At 51.6% G+C, this 22,016-nt stretch overlaps 1 protein-coding gene across 1 annotated transcript in view; it reads left to right on the plus strand.

The window, feature by feature from the left end:
- Positions 1-22,016, plus strand: part of wdr70 (WD repeat domain 70) — a 55,385-nt gene continuing 33,369 nt past the window's right edge. Inside the window, exons 1-9 of the mRNA XM_084452596.1 lie at positions 1-59; positions 543-602; positions 727-810; positions 979-1,075; positions 1,189-1,390; positions 2,165-2,224; positions 2,588-2,721; positions 10,715-10,868; positions 12,429-12,505. Coding sequence (XP_084308722.1) covers positions 35-59; positions 543-602; positions 727-810; positions 979-1,075; positions 1,189-1,390; positions 2,165-2,224; positions 2,588-2,721; positions 10,715-10,868; positions 12,429-12,505 — 893 coding nt within the window. The 5' untranslated portion in view covers positions 1-34. The remainder of the gene's footprint in view (positions 60-542; positions 603-726; positions 811-978; positions 1,076-1,188; positions 1,391-2,164; positions 2,225-2,587; positions 2,722-10,714; positions 10,869-12,428; positions 12,506-22,016) is intronic.

Below are 22,016 nucleotides of genomic sequence, written 5' to 3' on the forward strand. Positions count from 1 at the left end.
AGCTACTGTAGGTGTATGATTGCCTAAAAACGTCATGGATCTCAACAAAGTGGGGAAAGGTATCTTTTTGGGCCAAATTTGTTTTTCGCTGGCTGTGTACATTTTGATTAACGTTGAATGCATTATCCGGATAAATAGTTTGGTAGAAGAAGGACATTGATTCCAGCAAGCAAGCCAGAAAGTGCAGTACAAGCTAGCAAGCTGCAGGCTAACCGGTTAGGAATTGCAAAGCTAATATCTAGCTATGTAAACGTTAGTAACGGTATTGCAAAACTTGGCAAACATTGTATGTGTCTCAAATGGAACTGTAGAAAGCTACGCTAGCTAGTTATTTGTTGAAACGGTATTCTGTCAGTGTAGTTTGCTCAACATTAGGCTGTTTAGCATCTTAGCTAGCACTGAAGCTTGCAGCTAGACCACATGTTTGACTTGTATTTTGCTACGCGAGTTAGGCTTCCTGACGAATCGAGTGAATGAAGTAGACATGTAATTCTGAAATACTTAGCTAACGAATTTCAAATCCCTCCCTTCCTGCCTTTCAGCGTCCGAGAACCAGGGCGATGATGCGGATATGGCCTCTGTCATGGGCTTCTCTGGCTTTGGTATGAATATTCCCTATACCATGACTTGAGCGTTGAATTGACGGGGCCACCGTGCCATATAATTTTCAACAAACATCTCAGTGCTATGAACATGTCATGTTAATATTATCTGTCCATCCCTCAGGTAAGAAAGCCCGCACGTTTGACCTGGATGCCATCTTTGAGCAGACCCGCAGAACAGCGATTGAGAGGAGTCAGCAGGTATTAGGTCAGTAATAAGTGTTCGCTGTTTGAATGTGAGTGTGTGTGTGTGTGTGTGTGTGTGTGTGTGAGTGTGTGAGTGTGTGAGTGTGTGAGTGAGTGTGTGAGTGAGTGTGTGAGTGTGTGAGTGAGTGAGTGAGTGAGAAGTCTGTAATCCCGGCCGTGTGTTCTTCAGAAGACAGGCTAAGGGAGGAGGATGCAGCGGAGGCCCCGAACACAGCCAAGGCATCGGGCTCTACACAGAGACACAGAGCCCCGGCTAAAGCACCCAGGTAAGGCCGTCAGACCTGTGTAACATGTAGGCCATTGACCGGTACTCCACAGATTGGCATTGAGTGGATATGTGATGTATAACTGAGTTGTGTGGGCGTGGGTTTTCCAACAGGAAGCAGGAGAGCGAGAGCAGCAGCGGCAGTGACTCCGACTCTGACTCTGACCCTAGCCTCATCGGCCCCCCCGCGCCCCCCCAGCTCAGCGCGCAGGAGGACGATGACGACCTGGTCGGGCCGCCCCTGCCACCGGGCTACACGGGCAGCACAGCAGACGATGAGGACGATGAGGACGATATGCAGGATGATGAAGATGATGTATGCCTGTTAAAAACTAACTTCTTTGTGGGATGTTCTAGGAATGTACTACCACAAGAGGGCAGCATAGTTGTATAGAAACAAACACTGTACACATTTACCTTGTTACAAGATGATTCCGTTAATCATCTATTTAGTTTGAATTCATTTTGAAGGGCTGGACACTGGAGCTAATAGGTAGGTTTCCGTTCTCATTTTCACTTCAGCCTTTTTATATCTGACCCGAAGCCTGTTTGCCTTGCATTCAGAATCTGCATTCAGAAGTGCACCACCCAAAAGACACCGGACCAGATGGTTTTCTCATACAGAATTTGTTCTCTCATCTTAGTCACTGGCCCTCCCACTCCCTCCCTTTTCTCTCCCTAAGTAGTAAATGTCTCCTTGCCGTTAGTGTGTTATTGGTGATGCAGGCCAGGCCCCAGCGCTCTCAGGGTAGGTGTGATTTCAGGCCGCGGTGGGGCTTGTGATGGATGGTAGACTGTGCAGGCCGGCCTCTGATGTCACAGTCCCCAGACCAGCACAGCCCTCCCACCGGGCGCAGGTGCACTGGACTCCAGCCTCATCACAGTCCATTAAAGCTGAATGATCATGTAGGACAGAGTCCACAGACGCACACTGTATGACACTCCCTTTAACCCCCCCCCTCCTCTCTCTCTCCCTCTTTCTCTCTCTCTCTCCCTCCCTCTCCCTCTTTCTCTCTCCCCATCTCCCTCTCCCCCCTCTCCCTCTCTCTCTCTCTCCCTCCCTCTCTCTCTCACTCTCTCTCTTTCTCAGAATCCAGTGAAGAAGATTCCTGATACTCATGAGATATCTCTGCAACATGGCTCAAAAACTGTAAGTCTTACCTACATTCCAAAACTTTAGTTCTCCATAACAAGTGAGGTTGTCTGTGCACAGCCCTAGTAGGCTAGGCTAGCGATAAACAACCAGCCATCTATTAATCAGCCTCAGTGAGCCTCTCCCCGGCCTCATTAAGGGCCCGGGCGCAGCGCAGAGGCTGACAAGCGACTGGAGATCTCAGCCAAGATTTTGTCCCAAGAATTTGCCGTTTCCGTAAACATTCCTAGTATTATGTTGTACTTGGTAGTGTCTTTGTGGTGCAGTAGGGTCCGGTATGGTACCGGTCCAGTGATGTGGACAGGGCCCTGGGATGTGACTGAGCCCTGGGATGTGACTGAGCCCGTCCTCTCCCCCTAGGTGTCGGCCCTGGCGCTGGACCCCTCCGGGGCTCGCCTGGTCAGCGGGGGGTACGACTTTGACGTGCGCTTCTGGGACTTCGCTGGCATGGACGCCGCTCTGCACGCCTTCAGGTCCCTGCAGCCCTGCGAGTGGTGAGTTCCGCTGTGAGAACACACTGTTAGGATGAGGACTGTTAAAGATGTGGTCAGCCCCCCCCCAAACACAGACAAACCTCCTACTCAGTGAACCTCATGTTCACTGTGTGACATCCTGTCCTTAAAAAAATCAAATTGACCCACCTAGACCATGTGTGTCTGCGTGTTTAATATCCAGTTGACCCACCTAGACCACGTGTGTCTCTGTGTGTTTAATCTGTTCCATGGAACCCTTCAGAGAATGCATTCTCTCTGGGTTTTGGGAGCCAATGGGCTGAGCTGGACCCGGCTTTCCCTCAATCTTATTAGCAGAACTGAACGCCACATTTAGTCTGATTACAGTCCAATCCATTAGCCTCCACGGTCACTGACATGCTGGGCCATATTTGGACAGCAGCGTGAGGCCCAGCAATCCTCTCCACCAGGGCTAGGGTTCCTCCTCAGCTGGGCCAGGCTCGAACAACGGAGAACCTTGGCTGGGCTCAGCAACAGCCCACTTCTATTGGACAAAGCTCTCTGAGCTTCCTAGCCTGGCTTCACCAGACCCAATTCGAAAAAAGGCGAAGAGTCTGCGACAATTTTTTTAATTTTTAATTTAGTTTATTTTTGATTTCCAAGGTTCACAGACCAAAACTGCTCTGGATGGATGCAATTGGATAGACCAATAACCAATCAGAGCAACAAAACGTGTGTTTATCGCTGTATCATCCTATCAAATGGATACAGTCGTATCAACCTCGCTCCATATTGGATAAATGGTTGTGATTGACCTGACAAATATATAAAAGCACCAAATTTGGTATACACCCTCTTTAAGATGTATAACAATTCCAGATGGGGTGCCCAAACGTTTGACCCACTAAAGGCTGTTTTTAGTGGAAAATCCAAAATGGCCACCAGAAAAGACCTAGGATTGCTAAAAGGTTATATAATGCTGACAGTTTGCATGATTGTGCTGATTATAATTTTCACATGTATAGTAAATAGACTAATATTAACATTCACCCAAAGTAACCCATGAAACATGTCTTAAATACATTTCTAACAGCTTAAAACACCAAATATAGGCAAAAAAAATCATTTTCGACATTCCAAATAAAACCTTTTCTGAGTGATATTTTAAATGCCATGTATAGATAATTGCTACAAAATAACTTTAAAAGACCCAAGGAAAGATTATCCATAAATTATATATTGTGAAAACGTTCATGTGACCAGAGATCAAGCTCTCTAGGGGCATAACTCACTGCAGGTGAAGGGGTAAAATTCTAACTTATAGATATCACTATGAAACTTTACCAATGATTTACATACATTAGAGCCATATTTCTTTGCATTACACTTTTTCTGAAAACTTGTTTAAATATGCAAATGAGGCATTGTGTAGCTAAAGTGTGCATATTTACATAACTTTGGGGACAGAAATCCGAACAATGGATGAAGCCTGGTTAAAAAATAGAATCAGAACCTGTGCTAAACACTGACACCAGGGGCATTTCTTGGTATTAAACATCAGGGGCTAAGCCAAGCTAACGTTACTGTTAGCTACTGTTAGGTTAGCTAACGTTAGCTAGATAGCTATGTCAAATTACTATACCTCACTGACTTAAAATTTTGGCAATTATCAAACAAATCAAGATGGACATTGACAAAATCACCGGTTCAACCAATGTTTGGGAAAATTAGAAAGTGAACCACAGATTTTCATAACGTTACCTGCTAACGTTATATTACTGTTAATGTTAAGGTAATAGACTCATTTCAAAGACCGAATCAATAGAGATCAAGATAGCAACATAAAAAGATACATAGTGCAAGCATTAACAAGACAGTGTAAATATAAAGAAAAAAGAATGCAAAATTAAAAGATGACAAGTTGATGCAGACAGCAATATGAAGGCACAGCTAGGCTATAGAAACGAAAACAATATGAAGGCACAGCTAGGCTATAGAAAAGAAAACAATATGAAGGCACAGGTAGGCTATAGAAAATAACACAATATGAAGGCACAGGTAGGCTATAGAAAAGAAAACAATATGAAGGCACAGGTAGGCTATAGAAAAGAAAACAATATGAAGGCACAGGTAGGCTATAGAAAAGAACACAGTGTAGATGTAATGAAGACAAAGCACATTATATAAACAAGATGAGCAGCCTACAATATAAATGAGTTGATGCAGACAGGAGCAGTAGTAGTCTATAGCCTAGAGTAGCCTATACAAGTGTAATCAAGAAGAAAAGTGCAGATGTAAAGAACAGTGCAATGAACAAGACAGAGCACAACATAAATAAGATGAGACAAGACAGTAATATAAAGGTAGAGTACAGTATAAGCCGGATCCCTCTTAAGCACATTGTATTCATATTTTGCTACTCTTGCACTTAAGCTTCAGCATTAGATTAGGCTGTTAGTCACTTGTTTAGAAAGGAGATGCACTTGTGAGTTCTGACGAGTAGTAGCACACTGACTACCTGCGTTAAATGCAGTTCTCTTTCATAGCATTAGTTTCGTGTCTCACTATGGGAACGCCCCCTGCGTGACCTCATCAGAAGCTCAATAACATTACGCCAGCCCTCATTGGCTGGCACAGATGACGCCCATGTCTGGAGGGGAGGACCTTCCTCCTATATAAGGCGTAGACACAGCGTCAGTCGTCATTCAAAAACCTCTTCTCGCTTATCGCTTCTCTTGTGTGGAGCAGCCGAAACGCTTCCCTCGCAGGAGGTGGAGGCGTCTCCAGCCATACCTGGACCGAGCTGGGTGGACTTAGTTCCACTGAGCCCTGACATCGGTTTCCAGATGTTGGATGACGTGGGAGACGACGGCTTTGCCGCTGCTCATTTCCCAGGGAGAGATATAGACAACATGGACGGAGAGTCGCCCGACTCAGATCTCCTGTTGTCTACTGATGAAGAGGAGGACTCCAAATTCTCCGTCAGTAGGTGCGGGGCTGCAAAGCCCCCTACGCCTGTTGGAGGTGCCCAACCTTCTGCGCCATCTCCCCTGGAGCTTGACATGCAAGACATGTGTAAGCGAGCGGCTAACAGGCTGAAGATCCCATGGCCCGTCCCCCAAGCCCAAGCTGCTAGATCTCGTTTTGCCGGCAAAAGACTGCAGACGGCGGCAAAGACGGGGAAACAGATGATGCCGTTCTTGCCGGAGCTTCTCGACGAGATAGCCGTGTCGTGGAAAGATCGGCCATTCAGCGAGAAACACCCCGTGGTTGGGGGTTCTCAGCTGGATTGTGAGGGGATGGACTCTCTCGGGCTCCGCCACATTCCGCCGATTAAGCCTGGGCTAGCGAGCCATCTGCACCCGAAGGCTTCCGTGTCTTCGGCTACGTCCCTGCCTTCCAAGTCAGACCGCTTCCAATCGAGCCTTACAGATAAGTGCTACAAGGCGGCAGCTCTGTCAGCGAGGGCGCTCAATGCCTCTGCTCTCCTGTCAGCCTACCAGGCTGAGCTGGAGGAGGAAAGGACTGTCTAACCAGACAATGCCCTGTGGGAAGAAATCTGCCTTATAACGGATCACATCCTTCGTCTCCACAAGATGGCCATTCAAGCCACAGGTAGATCCATGGGCCTCATGGTTCTTCAGGAGAGGGCGCGCTGGCTCGGACTCACCAACCTGTCGGCAAAGGAGAAGGAGGAGATCCTCGACACTCCTGTTGTCCCCCAGGGTCTCTTCGGTGCAGCAGTCACCTCCATGCAGAAGAGATGTGACGAGAAAAAGAGAGATGATGAGGCGCTGAAATTGTGCCTCCAGAGGAAGATGCAGCACCAATGGCGCCGCGGCAGTCGTACGCTCAGGCTGTCTCTCTCCCGGCCCCTGCCTTCAAGACCCCAAAAGTGTCCAAACCGCAGGCGGCTCCACAGGCCTCTAGAGGTGCCATGAACCCGTGGGCTAGGAAGCAAGCTGCCCGGGCAGGACCTCCGTCGTCTCCGCCTCCTCCTCCGGCAGCTGCGGCTGTGAGGAAGAAGAAGCGGGCGGCCGGATAGCCTCTCCTCTGGGGGAGAGCGTGTCCAGTCTGCCCCCTCCATAGACCGCTCAGCCCCCTCCCAGCTCCGTTGTAGAGCAAGTTCAGTGGGACAAGTTCGACACAGAGTGCGGGACCCTGGGCGGCATTCATGTTCCCGCACCGTCCACGGGAATGCTGAGAGACAGTGCAGATTGCAAAGTTCAATGTCACTCAAGCACCTCATTGCATTTTCCTGTCATAAAATTGTCCCGACACGTGCATCCAGGCAGATTGGTTCACGTCGATCGACGTCAATCGACCTGAAAGACGCTTATTTCCACATTCCCATATATCCCCCGCACAGGAAGTATCTGAGATTGGCTTTCCAGGGGATAGCCTACGAGTACGTGGTCCTCCCATTTGGGCTATCTCTAAGCCCAAGGGTGTTTGTGAAATGCACCGATGCAGCAGTGGCCCCTCTCAGGGAAAGGGGCATCAGAGTGGCCACGTACATCGACGACTGGTGGCGGCCAGCTCCCGCGAGGAGGTGGCTCGTCACACTGTGGTACTTTAGCGTCACCTAGTGAACCTAGGTTTTCGGATAAATGTGGAAAAGAGCATGGACGCCCACACAACGCATCACGTTTATAGGGCTCACCCTGGACTCTCTCCAAGCCAAGGCATTTTTGTCCCCGGAAAGAATGGATTCAATGCGTGCGTGTTTGACGTTGTTTCGCAGGGGCAACTTGGTTACCCTAAAACAATGTCAGAGGCTGTTGGGCCTGATGGCCTCCTCGGTTGTGGCCATTCCTCTGGGGCGCCTGTATATGAGAGGCGTCCAGCGCTGGGTGGCCTCTCTGGGTCTGGATCCTCACCGCGACGGTCACCGTTGTGTGAGGGTCTCCAGGGACTGTTCACTGGCCCTTCGTCAGTGGTTGAGTCCAGGCTTCTTGACTCGGGGCGTTCCTGTAGGACCTGTCCTGGCCAGGAAAGTGGTCACCACGGATGCCTCCCTGGGGCGCTGGGGTGCCACCTTCGAGGGGAGAACGGTGAACGGGGGCTGGGACCCACACGTACGTTCTACTCACATAAATGAGTCAGGGAAGGAGACCTATCGATGGTTCTAGTGGCCCCATGTTGGCCAGGGAAGCACTGGCTGGTGGAGATTTTTCAACTCCTGTCCGGCCCGCCGTGGCCGTTGCCGCTTTGCAGGGACCTGCTGACTCAGGCGCGGGGAGAAATATTCCACCCACACCCGGAGAGGCTGGCCCTGTGGGCCTGGCCCGTGAGGGGCTCAACCTGACTTTGGTGGGACTTCCTCATGGGGTTATCGACACTATTCAGTGTGCCAGAGCCCCGTCAACCAGGACGTTGTACGGGCATAAGTGGCGTGTGTTCGAGAGCTGGTGCTCAGAGTCACATGCTGTTCCTTTTCAGTGTTCTGTGACAGTGGTTCTGTCGTTTCTACAGGACCTGATTGAGAAGGGTAAGGCCTTCTCAACAATCAAGGTGTATTTGGCGGCTATTTCAGCTTAACATATTGGCCTTGGTGGAAAGACGGTAGGCCAGCACCCGTTGGTGTGCCAGTTTATGAAGGGGGCCCGGAGAAAACTGCCTACATCCAGACCGTTGGCTCCTTCATGGGGATCATCTTCCTACGGTACTGGATGCCCTTTCCTGTCCACCTTTTGAACCGCTGGAACTGGTGGAATTGAAAGTGTTGTCCCTAAAGACGGCCCTGTTGCTTGCTTTGGCCTCGGCTAAGCGCATAGGAGAAGTCCATGCACTTTCAGTGCACCGGGAGTGTACAAAGTTCTCCCCGGGGGAGTGTTCCCCTATAGAACTGACTGCCTTCTACCCTCCGCCTTTTGCTTCTGAGGAGCACAGGCGGTTGCATACTTTGTGTCCTGTGCGCACGCTGCGTGTTTATTTGGATAGGACTCAGAGTTTCAGGAAGGGTGACCAGTTGTTTGTTTCTTGGGCCAGTCCGCACATGGGGAAGCCGGTGTCTAAGCAGCGTCTTTTCCATTGGATAGTGGGGGCTATTGCCCTGGCCTACTCTAGCAGGGGCCTTCATGTTTGCGTGCGCACTCTACCAGGGGTTTAGCGACCTCGTGGGCTCTCTTTAAGGGTGTCCCTATTCAGGAAGTGTGTGCGGCGGCATGTTGGGCTTTGCCCCACACCTTTGCTCGTTTTTATAGGTTGGATGTCACGGCACCAACTCTAGCACATTCAGTCCTCAGTTTGGGTTCCTCTTAGGACTTGGAGTCTTGTGTGAGGGTCCATTGGGGACAGTTGTCGTTTTTTGCAGGCATGTCTGGCAATCCGGGAGTCAGTATTTTCCCATAGTGAGACACGAAACGAATGCTATGAAAGAGAACTTTAGGTTATTTACATAACCCCGGTTCTCTGAGTAGCATGAGTGAGTGTCTCACCAGACCACCCTCCTTGCTACGGAAGCGAGGAAGAGGTGTGCTTGTTTTGAATGACGACTGACGCTGTGTCTACGCCTTATATAGGAGGATGGTCCTCCCCTCCAGACATGGGCGTCATCTGTGCCAGCCAATGAGGGCTGGCGCAATGTTATTGAGCTTCTGATGAGGTCACGCAGGGGGCATTCCCATAGTGAGACACTCACTCATGCTACTCAGAGAACCGGGGTTATTTAAATAACCTAAAGTTATTGTAAGTGGCTTTGGATAAAAGCGTCTGATAAATGACTAATGTCATTCACCCCAATGGATGTCTGGCCCATCCACCCCCTGCTGTGTTAATGCTGTCTGATATGGACCTAATTTGCCAACTGCACTTACACACACACACACGGTTCCTCGGTGTGTGTGTGTGTGTGTGTGTGTGTGTGTGTGTGTGTGTGTGTGTGTGTGTGTGCAGTTAAATGTCTGTTTAGGTGACATCTCTTGAACATTGTAGAGTTCTGTTCATTATCCACAGATAGTATAAAACTTTGTTCAATCAATCAATCAATCAAAGCTTTATTTATATAGCGCATTTCATACCCAGAGGCAACACAATGCGCTTTACAGAGAACAAGGGAGGTGGGCATACGACCCACTCTCTACATATTCCAGAGGGAAGCAAAAAAACAGTAATCACCCGGGGGCCAGATAAGTGAGCTGTAAAAATTCTTCCCTGACCCCTCTCAACAAGGCGATCGAGCAAGCTCCAGGAGTATGTTTGTCTACCGGCTAAGAACATTTATGAAGCAATACATTGCATTGAATTACATTTCAGAGTGAGAGAGGCTAAAAACATCATAGGGGAGAGACATGTTGACATGTTTTGCTCGTATCTCAAAGCTTAGAGATTAGACGGAGGCATGAGGAAAGCAAAGTGGAACAAAGAGCAGGATAGTAGTTGTGTGATGAGTCAGTGGGCCCATGGAAAACTCATTTACTCCAGCTTGAAATAACCTACTGTATAGACAGTCAGTCTGTGTCACTTGGCATTTAAGGACATTGTTAGTTCAAACCCCATCATTGGGCTTGGACCCCTACACTTTCTCTGTATATTGTTGTAAAACCATGTGTGCGGCCAGGCTGGTGAGTGTGTGTTCTCCTGTCACTGCCTGATGATGGGTTAGCTTAGCTTAGCTTAGTGTAGCTTGTTCATTCTACTGTTGAGTCAGAGGTTCAGCCCAGAGAGGCCCCAGATCCCTCCAGCCTCTCAAATGGACCAAGCTTTTGATCGTTATTCAAATGCCATCTGTGTGATGTATTGTTGTAATTTCTATGGTTACAGTCAGCAGGGCTGTTGTTTTTAGTTTGTTCTGTTTGTTTTTACTTTTTCTCAAGGCTGAAACGTTGTTACATAACAAATGCTTTCACTCCAAGACTTTCCACAAACACGCGACGAGCAGATGTCGCTCAGCCACAGACACAACAGAGCAGTTAGTTTCCTGAGCGGCCCGATGGCGGCCGGCTGCACGAACGCCCAGCGAAAGCTCGGTGACGGTTAACCTCCGCTCTCCTGCTCAGCCAGGTGCCTGGTTAACCTCCCCTCTCCTGCTCAGCCACCAGATCAAGTCCCTGCAGTACAGCATCACGGGCGACGTCATCCTGGTGGTGTCGGGGAACGCCCAGGCCAAGGTGCTGGACCGCGACGGCTTCAATGTCATGGAGTGCGTGAAGGGAGACCAGTACATCGTGGACATGGCCAATACCAAGGTAGGTAGGAGTGCCTCCCTCTAGCCTTGGCCACGTGTCTCCTCAGACCCTGAGCTGTGGGCCTCTGTCTGGCCTGAGAGGATCAGCAGGAGGGGTTGTGTTCTGCCCGGTGTCCAGGCGGCGCTGGAAGCAGCGTGGGCCCAAGGGACGACCCGCCAGGGACGCCTGAGGGGGACCTGACTAATGTTCTGTGTCTAAATGCCGCTTTGTCCCACAACGTCCCATCCCTCCTATCACCCCCCCCCCCCTCCCCCCCCGCCGGTTCTGTTTGTGATTAAGAGCCGTTTGATGTGGTGTTTACTGTTAGTGCGTGTCAGTCTGTTTCTCTGTAGTCGCTGGCAGCTCTCTCCCAGCACTGGGCTGTGCTCTAGCGGAGAGGAATCAGAGGTGCATAGCAACGCTACTTCCTTCACTTCACTTAAAAGGCCGTCACTGAACGGCGCTGTTTGTTTTTGATGCCTTTGGACAGAACATGGAAGCAATTCAGTCATTTAGAAAACCGTTTAAGCTCAGCGCAGTGTGTGGCACGTACCCTAAACATGTACAGCCGGCCTATAGGTCCAGCTGGCTGTTCCTCCAGCAGCGCCCACACCGTGGGGAAAGAGCGTGCGTCCACGCCGTCCAGTCTCTGGCCTCTGAGAGGGAGAGGTCTCTCCCCGGGCCGTCTCTCTTTGAAGATGTTATTAGTTATGGACGACCTCCTTCAGAGTTCATGCTACTGCTGCTACAGTATGAGCTCACTGTGGAGCTGCTGCTGTCTGCTCAGGGTCTGGGGTCAGGGTCTGACTCCCTCCCTCTGTCCCTCCTTCCCTCCCTCCTTCTCTCCCTCCCTCTCTCCCTCTCTCCCTCCCTCCTTCCTTCCCTCCCTCCCTCCGTCCCTCCTTCCCTCCTTCCCTCCCTCCCTCTCTCCCTCCATCTCCCTCCTTCCCTCCCTCTGTCCCTCCCTCCGTCCCTCCCTCCTTCCCTCCCTCCGTCCCTCCCTCCTTCCCTCCCTCCTTCCCTCCCTCTCTCCCTCCCTCCTTCCACCCTCCCTCTCTCCCTCCCTCCTTCCCTCGCTCCCTCCCTCTCTCCCTCCCTCCTTCCCTCCCTCCTTCCCTCTCTCCCTCTCTCTCTCTCTCTCTCTCTCTCTCTCTCTCTCCCTCTCTCCCTCCCTCTCCCTCTCCCTCTCTCCCTCCCTCTCTCTCTCCCTCCCTCACTCCCTGCTGCCCTGGTGTTTTCTCTGGAGGGAGTTTATGGAGAGAAGGCCCAGATTGATAGAGAGTGCAGCGGTGTCTAGCCCGGCCCTCTGAAGGAGGCCATGTTCAGTTTCACTACCTTTTGTTTGTTATTCAGATTCCTGTGTAATGGCTGCTCCTCCCTGCCAGCTCCTCCCTCCCCTCAGGCCTCCACGGCACAGAAACAAACAATCCAGGCTCACCGATTGGCCAGACCCACTGTCTCCAATGATTGATTTGTGTTCAGAAGCTGATGACTCGGCAGCCTGGTTCACGGCCGTGCTGGCGTAGCTGGTGTTGCTCTGCGCGTCTCCAGTTTCTCAATCATTCTGGTTTCTTCCTCCAGGGCCACACAGCCATGTTGAACAGTGGGTGCTGGCACCCCAAGACCAAAGAAGAGTTCATGACCTGCTCCAACGACGGGTGAGTCTCACTAGTGTGTGAGAGCATGCCTGTTTTGTGTGTTGTGTAGTATTTCTCTCTTAGGTGAGCATGGAGCAGAGCTACCTTCTTCTGACCGTTGATTAAGTGGACGTGAGTTTCATGAAGGCGGTGATGGGCTGGAGAAGGAAGGATGGCCCGTCCTCATGTCCTCGGCAGCGCCTCTTTGACTGTCCTCCTGGAGAGTGACTGTGTGGATCAGGTCTCCCACCAGCTCTGAGGGGACCTGACTGACCGGTTCTCACAGGGAACTCAGCAGCTCTGAGGGAACCCGGCTGACCAGTTCTCACAGGGAACCCAGACAAGGACGTCCTATAAAGGATTGTTTCCAGCTCCACTGGGTCCTCGGGACATTTCCAAAAAGTCAAGGCTTTCTTCAATTAAAATGAAAAAGCCTTCGTTAGATTGGTATATCCATATGGACCGTTAACACTGAGGTGTTTTGGCGCAAGTCTTCATCTGTGTCCTCTGGAAAGATGAGGATCCCTCAGCACTGTGATGTCCATCATGCTGTGGACACTGAGAATGAGTGAATGATGACTGAACAGCGTCCTGCTGGGGGAGCTGTGATGAGCTGTGATGAGCTGCAGAGTGGGAGGAGGATCTCACAGGTCTGGTCCCTATATTTATCTGGGCTTGTTGTTTTTTTCATAAAGTCACTTTCCCCATCCTCCCCTCAGTGACCAGCAGGGAGTCCCCAAGGCCTGGCTCTGCTCTGGGAGTCTGGGCCTGGGCTGGCTCTGCTCTGGGACTTGCCTGGCTGTGCTCTGGACCTGGCCTGGCTCTGCGTGTGTATGTGCGTGTGTGTGTGCGTGTGCGAGTGCGAGTGCGTGTGCGACGGAGAGAGCCTGCTGATGAGTCTAGCTGAGTGACAGGCAGCAGCGCAGAGTCCCGCTCGGCTCTGTTCTGCTCGGCTCGGCTGGCCCAGATGTGGGGGCTGGTTTAGTTAGCCTGCTTCTTGCCAGGATCTGGAAGTCCTCCAACGGCACGTTAGCGCTGGTGTTGTCCCAGCCGGGGAGGAGGGCAGCAGAGCAGCTGCGGGGATGGAGGCCGGGACCAGAGACCCAGCAGGTCATTCAACTGGACCAGAGACCCAGCAGGTCATTCAACTGGACCAGAGACCCAGCAGGTCATTCAGCACCCCGGCCTGCAAAGAGGGAGAGGGAGAGGGGGAGGGGGAGGAGACTCCCTCCCTTGGTGGTACTTGGTGTGGTCGACAGGTGGGAGGAGGTTGTCCCTCTCCCCTCAGCCCCCCTTTTCTCTCTCTTTTTCTCTCTCTCTGCCGGTCTCCCTCAGTCAGGTCTCACTGGACAGAACTAAGAGAACTGCATCTACAGCCCTTTACACACAGTTCCCTGGACATTACTGTGATATGATAGTTCCCTGTAGCCAGATAGAACGTGTCAGGGACTAGATAGAACGCGTGAGGGACCAGGTGGAACGCGTGAGGGACCAGGTGGAACGCGTGAGGGACCAGGTGGAACACGTGAGGGACCAGGTGGAACGCGTGAGGGACCAGGTGGAACGCGTGAGAGACCAGGTGGAACGCGTGAGGGACTAGGTGGAACGCGTGGGGGGCCCGGTTGGAACGCGTGGGGGGCCCGGTTGGAACGCGTGGGGGGCCCGGTTGGAACGTGTGGGGGGCCCGGTTGGAACACGTGAGGGACCAGGTTGAACGCGTCAGGGACAGTCCTGCAGACGGTCTCAGCGGAGCCATCGCAAAGCTTAATGTTACAAAAAATATATATATACAGTATATAACATTAATAAAATACACTACAAGTGTTTCCTAAATGATATGGAAGGTAAGCTTCTATGTGTGAATGTGGTATACTTATCTGGTAGTGGGCTGCTGTTGACACAGTCCAGTAGGACATGCAAGTAGTCTGGGTCCTGTCTCTTTCTAGTCTGGGGCCTGTCTCTTTTTAGTCTGGGGCCTGTCTCTTTCTAGTCTGGGGCCTGTCTCTTTCTAGTCTGGGGCCTGTCTCTTTCTAGTCTGGGGCCTGTCTCTTTCTAGTCTGGGGCCTGTCTCTTTCTAGTCTGGGGCCTGTCTCTTTCTAGTCTGGGGACTGTCTCTTTCTAGTCTGGGGCCTGTCTCTTTCTAGTCTGGGGACTGTCTCTTTCTAGTCTGGGGCCTGTCTCTTTCTAGTCTGGGGCCTGTCTCTTTCTAGTCTGGGGACTGTCTCTTTCTAGTCTGGGGCCTGTCTCTTTCTAGTCTGGGGACTGTCTCTTTCTAGTCTGGGGCCTGTCTCTTTCTAGTCTGGGGCCTGTCTCTTTCTAGTCTGGGGCCTGTCTCTTTCTAGTCTGGGGCCTGTCTCTTTCTAGTCTGGGGACTGTCTCTTTCTAGTCTGGGGACTGTCTCTTTCTAGTCTCGGGGCTGTCTCTTTATAGTCTGGAGCCTGTCTCTTTCTAGTCTGGGGACTGTCTGTTTATAGTCTGGAGCCTGTCTCTTTCGCAGTTGTTTCGCCGGTCTAGAGGGGAAGCGCCTAGGATGACGCATCTCATAATCTTCCGGTCTGGACCGGAAGAAGAACAGTTGTTGTATCTATAATTTCGGTGGCTAAGACGCTGCAGTGGCTTCAAATGTGTGATATTATGTATCCGGCACACTTCCATGACTTCTTGAAATATTTCTTCAGGTATGTCCATGTTTTCTTCCATCGATGTAAATAAAGCAAGCAGAAGTAGGAGGCGGGCTCTACAGGCTCGAGCTGGAAGAAGGGGCGGGCTTAAGGCAGTGAAGTAAATAGACACCAGGCTCTTCTCCCCGAGGAGAGACTGGTGACGCGAGGCTACATGCATGTGAACTGGATGGTAGAGGCAGGGCCCAGTAGAGACTGATTGATTGGTTGGTAGAGGCAGAGCCCAGCAGAGCCTGATTGGTCGGTAGAGGCAGAGCCCAGCAGAGCCTGAGTGGTCGGTAGAGGCAGAGCCTGAGTGGTCGGTAGAGGCATTTCCAGCAGAGCCTGATTGGTCGGTAGAGGCTGAGTCCAGCAGAGCCTGATTGGTCGGTAGAGGCAGAGCCCAGCAGAGCCTTATTGGTCGGTAGAGGCATAGCCCAGAAGGGCCCAGCAGAGACTGCAGATCTGCGGCCGTGCTTTCCACCCACACTGTTTACTAAAGGTCCAGGGATTTTTAAGGGAGTGCCTCTTTAAGGGAGTCTCTCTCTCTCTCTCTCTCTCTCTCTCTCTCTCTCTCTCTCTCTCTCTCACTCACTCACTCACTCACTCACACACACACACACACACACACCCCACCTCCCTCCTCCTCCTCCAGCGTTCCCTCCCCCACACCTGCGCACTCACTCAGAGGTCCCAGTGGGGGGCTGCCGGGGGGCCGGCCTGCTGTGTGACGTGGCTCTACCAGGCCAGCGGTACCACGGGCCCCCTGGTACCGTCCACTCCTCTGCCCTATCTGCCCCGCATCTGACCACCCAGCTGCCCCCTCTGTCTCAGGCTCCCTTCCCTCCCCTCCTCACAGTGCTGTCACACAGGGCCGCTACCTCCTCCCTAGTGTTGTCTAGTTAATATGGCGCAGGCTCTTTGATCAGTACTAACTGTGGGATTCTATTCACTCAGACGGGAATTGGCCTCTTTAAACCTTTTAAAACGGTCTGGTCATGTTTCTATCGGAGGGAATTTGGAGGAGAGTAAGGGGGCGTTTCCCAGATGAAGTGTCCTGATTATGGCGCAGCATGGCGTCTGTTCCTGTCCCTAGATGAAGACTTGGATGCTGTCGGGGTGTGGAGAGGTCTTATAGCTTTTGACATGCTCGATTGGTCAGCTGAAATCCTGCTTGGACTGCATGGATCTGTCAACATCCTCTCCTCCGCTTGTTTGGGATTGTGCTGTGAGCGACGGGTTCGCTAACAACATCACTCTTTAAGGAGGCCAAATCCGTGCGCTGGACAGATCTGCTCATCGTTAATCTCTCTGAACGGCCACCTGTTTGGAAGCCTCTGGAAGGCCGTGTTTCAGGCCAGATTGTGCCCTCAGAAAGTGTAGGCTGTTGGTGGGTTTCCAGCGGGTATTTCCCCCTTCCAAGTTTAAACTCTTAAAGACTGAATTTTTGACATAGCAATGGGTTGTCCTGTCACACACGCACGCACGCGCACACACACACACACACACACACACGCACTCAGTGAGGAATGTTGTGCTGGCGTCTGCCAGGGATTCCCGGGATGCTGGTGTGGCCCCAGACAGCAGCAGGGCTGTGGGCAGCAGGGGGTCCAGAGGAGGGTCTAGCCACGCCCTCTAGCCACAACCCCACCCAGGCCTACATGTCCCACCCAGCCCTACTTACCCCACCCAGCCCTACTTGTCCCACCCAGCCCTACTTACCCCACCCAGGCCTACATACCCCACCCAGCCCCAAATACCCCACCTAGTGCTACATGGCCCACCCAGCCCCAAATACCCCACCCAGGCCTTTATACGTGGGTGACAGTGGCACCTTGAAGAATCACCCTCCCAAAGCCCCCCATAGACACGGACATCATGAGCTGCTTCATGGTCTCACCACAAGACAGATGGGACTGTGATTCTAAAGGGCTGTTAACCCACATCCTGGGGATCACCGAGGTTTCTCACACTCTAAGTGTTTTGTCTCTCGCCCACGCTGTAAGACGACACTCCTCGCCGGCCTGTTACTCATCCTTGTATATCTCTTAATTTCTCATTTCTGGCTTACCGTCCTTGTCAAGCAAATATTCCCCCCATTTTTCTAGTAACCCTATGCGCACAGCCCAACGCGAGGAGCTGGGGGATGACCTAGTTTGGTGTTCTCGCAAGGGCTGCGCGGGACCCCGGGGGTATTGAGTGGGACGTCGGTGGTGATACGGGGATGGGGAGTGAGGACAGATGTCCCGGGGGTCTCGGGGGAACATGCAGGGGCGTCAGACAGGCAGCAGGGTTCATCCACAGGCCAGCGCTCCTCTGACTGCAGCACGCCTTACAGCTCAGGTCTTCTATGTCCTGCCCTGCATTCCTCCCCCAGAGACGGCCTCTAACCCCCAGAGACGGCCTCTAACCCCCAGAGACGGCCTCTCACCCCCAGAGACGGCCTCTCACCCCCAGAGACGGCCTCTCACCACCAGAGACGGCCTCTCACCCCCAAAGACGGCCGCTCACCCCCAGAGACAGCCTCTCACCCCCAGAGACACCCAGAGACAGCCTCTCACCCCCAGAGACAGCCTCTCACCCCCAGAGACAGCCTCTCACCCCCAGAGACGGCCTCTCACCCCCAGAGACGGCCTCTCACCCCCAGCCTCTCACCCCCAGAGACAGCGTCTCACCCCCCCAGAGACAGCCTCTCACCCCCAGAGACAGCCTCTCACCCCCAGAGACAGCCTCTCACCCCCAGAGACAGCCTCTCACCCTGGGGTTCGTCTTCTACAGGATTGATGGGATGTTGGACACTCGACCCTCGTTACCTCAGTCTCTCACACCTGGCCTGGCCTATCCCATGCCTTGATCAACGTTGGACTGAAATATTGGCTGAATTTGTCAGTCTTGTTTGATTTGAGTTGAAGAGCTGCAGCCACTCCCATCACTAGATGCCTGGAGGAAGTTATCAGTGTATCAGCCACCCGCCTGGTGGGTAATGGGACACCAGACACAAGCTTCTTTATCTGGGGTATTCAGTGGGAGGCAGTGGGATTGCATAGAGCAGCACTAGTGCGTGCGTGCGTGCATGCGTGTGTGTGGTACAGTGGAGGCTCGTCCATTGAGGCAGGGGAGGACAGTCCTCAGTTTTTGGAGAGAAGAGAGGGATTAAAATATAAATATATGAATTTATTTATTCATAATTAATATTATCTCAGTTTTGTTCATAAAGCAGGTTTTACCTATGGATAAAATTATTGAAATTCTAAAGCTCCAACAGTGACATATAACATGCAGTTGGAGGACCCATAGATATCTATGGAAAGGAGGCTAGCCTCCCTTAGGGTGGGTTCTTTTCTCTTAAATCAATGTAATGCCTTTTTTTCTTGCTAATTTGTGATTGGCCAAAACGCTGAAAAATTACCGCAAGGGAGGACAGTACTCCGGCCCTGTCTGAACAGGATTCAGATATTGACATTTTGTTAGTCCAATCACATTCCAGATTCCAGATTTACCACAGTGAAGGCCGATTGGGTCGGCGTTGATGTCTGTGTTTCTCTTCCCTGTGCCATTGGAGACTTTTGTGTGTTCATAGCTCCATAATATAATACATCCGAATGTATTATGGGACATATTATACATCAAATTGTTCGTCTATTTGTCTTGATTCTAGCCATCTAAATATCTAAGCTGACATAAATACTTTTTGAGCTAGAGCCGTCTGAACACGACAGTTCCACTGGCTGGCTATAGCCGGTAACGTTAGCTACGAGGTGCACGTCAGGCTACTGCATAGGCAGGCGCGCAGATTGGCTGGAGGCGCAAACTGTTGGCAACTCGTCCAAAACATTTCTAGAGACTGGGTTGCAACACCGGATCGGAGAAGTCCACAGCCTGGCTCCTGCTTGCGTGAGAATTGATTGCTTTGCGGTGCTTATTCCTCATCCAGTGATGGATGGGTGGATGGAAAACTTTCAACTGAATGTTCATATTGTTCTGATAATTGTAGGCTATAGCAACATAAGAGTGGCAGCTTTGACAGCAACCCAAATGAGCTAATCCCATAGTTGTACCATTGCTAGCTAGCCATGAGCGAACTGTTGCATACTGCCTTTGCTGTGCAACGTATTCCATTGTCCAGTTGTCAAATCTATTTGCCAACAAACTGTTTGAGAGCCAGCACACCTCAGTGTCCCGTAATCAATTTTTTTTTTTCATATGTATCACCTAACCTCTCCAGCACCTCACCAATATTATTTTCTCTCTTTAGAGAAGAGTACAATCCATTACAACAACTATTGCTAACAATGTTTTATTGTTGTTTGAATATGATAAATAAATGCTGCATGTAGTTAAATAAAGTGTTATTCAGTCTTTCATATGCTAAAATTGACTGTAAATCCACTTTAAAGCTGATATTTCAAATAATAACTGACTGAGGGAAAGTGCCCCCCGGCGCCCATGGGCGGTTCGCCTCTCTTCCTCCTGTCCTCCTCAGTTTTTTGAGTCACCAGCCGCCACTGGTGTGGTACTAGGTCAGCATGGTCAGTTCATGGTCTTCCCTGGCTGTGTTTCTGGGGGGGTAGACAGACCCCTCTCTGTGTGTCCCTGTCCTCCACCCTCCTTATCTTGCACAGCGCTTCCCTCTCTCTCTCCGTCTAGCCCCCCTCAGGGAGAACCCGGCCCCGGCGGGCCCCTCAGGGAGAACCCGGCCCCGGCGGGCCCCTCAGCCCGGCCCCCTCGCCAGGCTCCAGCCCTGCCTCGCCCAGGACCCCCGAACACAGCTTTGATCAGTGTCTCCTTTCTTCCTCTCCTCCTTATCCCTCCATCTGGGGAGCTGTCCCTGCCGCCACCCCAGGAGGCCTCCATACGGCCTGCAGATAGCATCTGAGCCTGGGAGGGAGGGGAGGGAGGCAGGGGCCTGGAAGGCCTCACCCCCGGGTTGATGTGTGAACGGCTGTGTTGCCTCGTAAAGCGCACACGCATGAGTGAGGCTGTATGGCCCTCATCCTCCGTCACGCACGCCCCTGGGGTGGCTCAGCGCTCACAGCCCAAAAGGGGAGTGCTGATTGAGGGGAAAACAGGGCAGGGCCGGACGGGCGCTTTGTGCACCCCTCAATGTTCTGGGTTGTTTTCGTGCCGTGCTTCAGTGTTTTGTCACTTTGTTGAAATGTTCTGGGACGACGGCCACATTCTGGGTTTCCTGAAACACATTCACAACAACCCGTCAGAGAGGAGGCGGTTGAACAAAAGTGACAAGGAGGAACCTCTGGATCTGTGGATTCAGCGGCCTTTGGATCACTTTAGATGTGACATTTTCTCCCTGAATGGTGGCATGGCACCATAACCCCACATCTGCTCCTTCCCCTGCCCCTGTGCTGAGGTGTGGATCTGTTGACGGCGTCGCGTGAGGAACCGGGTTCTGCCCAGTCCGGGTGGCTCAGCCTCCTCAGGCAGTCCTCCAGCCCAACAGCAGCAACAGCAGCGCCGTGTTTTGGAAAAGAGCCCCTGAGATGAATAGCATTCTTGCTGCTCTGAGCCGTGAGAGAGGTTCTGTTGCCTTTAGTGTCCTGTAGTCTGAATAGAGACGCCTGAGATCCTAGGAGCAGGTGGAGCCATCTCTCAGCGGCTGTCACACAGACTCATGTACACATATGCGTACGTGCACACACATACACACACACACACGAGCGCACGCACGTATGCACACATGCATACGTGGGCACACACTTCCCGGCTAGCTCAGCCGGTAGAGTCTCTTAATCCCAGGGTTCTTTATTCGTTATTCAGATAATTAGCTTCCACCACAGCAGCTGCTAGTCTTCCTGGGGTCCACATGAAATTATACAAACAGACACACAAACAGACACACAAACAGACACACAAACAGACACACAAACAGACACACAAACAGACACACAAACAGACCAACATACAGACATAGAAACAGAAATACATAGACGCTGGGCAAAGCCTCATGTAAGCATGTAAATAGTATGACCAACATGATTTATTTATATGATTTATTCATACAGAACTACACAGACAATCAATCAAAACATAGGCTCTGTTATGACAAAGAGAATGACCTCAGAAAAATAAACGGTATTTGTATATTGAATAACGGTAATTGATTGACTGTTAACGCCTTAAGCTACCTTAGCTTAGCTGTGTGTGTGTGTGTGCGTGTGTGCGTGTGTGCGTGTGTGTAGGGCAGTTGAGTGTGTAGCCATCCGTGTAGGAATCTGTTCCTGGCTGTAAGTAGCAGCTCTGTCTGTGTGTTTATGCTCCTCAGCTGACCCCTGACCTCTTAAGGTCGCACTGGTAGAAGAAGGCAGTGGGTCACAGACACTTGGATATGCTGTGTGTGTGTGTGTGTGTGGGTCACAGACACTTGGATTTGTGTGTGTGTGTCACAGACACTTGGATATGCTGTGTGTGTGTGTGTGTGTGTGTGTCAGAGCCACACATGGACCCAGTCTGTACTGAGCTGACTCACGGCGCCTCCGCCTTCTGCAGCGCATGTCTGAGCTGACCTGACAGCCCTGACCTCACCCCCCCCTCTCTCCTTTTACTCCTGCCCTCCCTCTCTCTCTCCTTCTCTCTGTCCATCACTCCTCCTGCCCTCTCTCTCTCTCTCTCCTTCTCTCTGTCCATCACTTCTCCTGCCCTCCCTCTCTCTCTCTCCTTCTCTCTGTCCATCACTCCTCCTGCCCTCTCTCTCTCTCTTTCTCTCCTCTCTGTCCATCACTCCTTCTGCCCTCTCTCTCTCTCTCCTTCTCTCTGTCCATCACTCCTCCATTGTCCCGTTCACTCTCTCCTGTCTCTCTCATCTCCCCGTCGCCTCGTCTGCGCTGCGCTCTGTTGGGGCGCGAGTGTTAAGTGAG

The sequence above is a fragment of the Borostomias antarcticus genome (genome assembly GCF_949987555.1).
Source record: "Borostomias antarcticus genome assembly, chromosome: 2".
Classification (NCBI taxonomy): Eukaryota; Metazoa; Chordata; class Actinopteri; order Stomiiformes; family Stomiidae; genus Borostomias; species Borostomias antarcticus.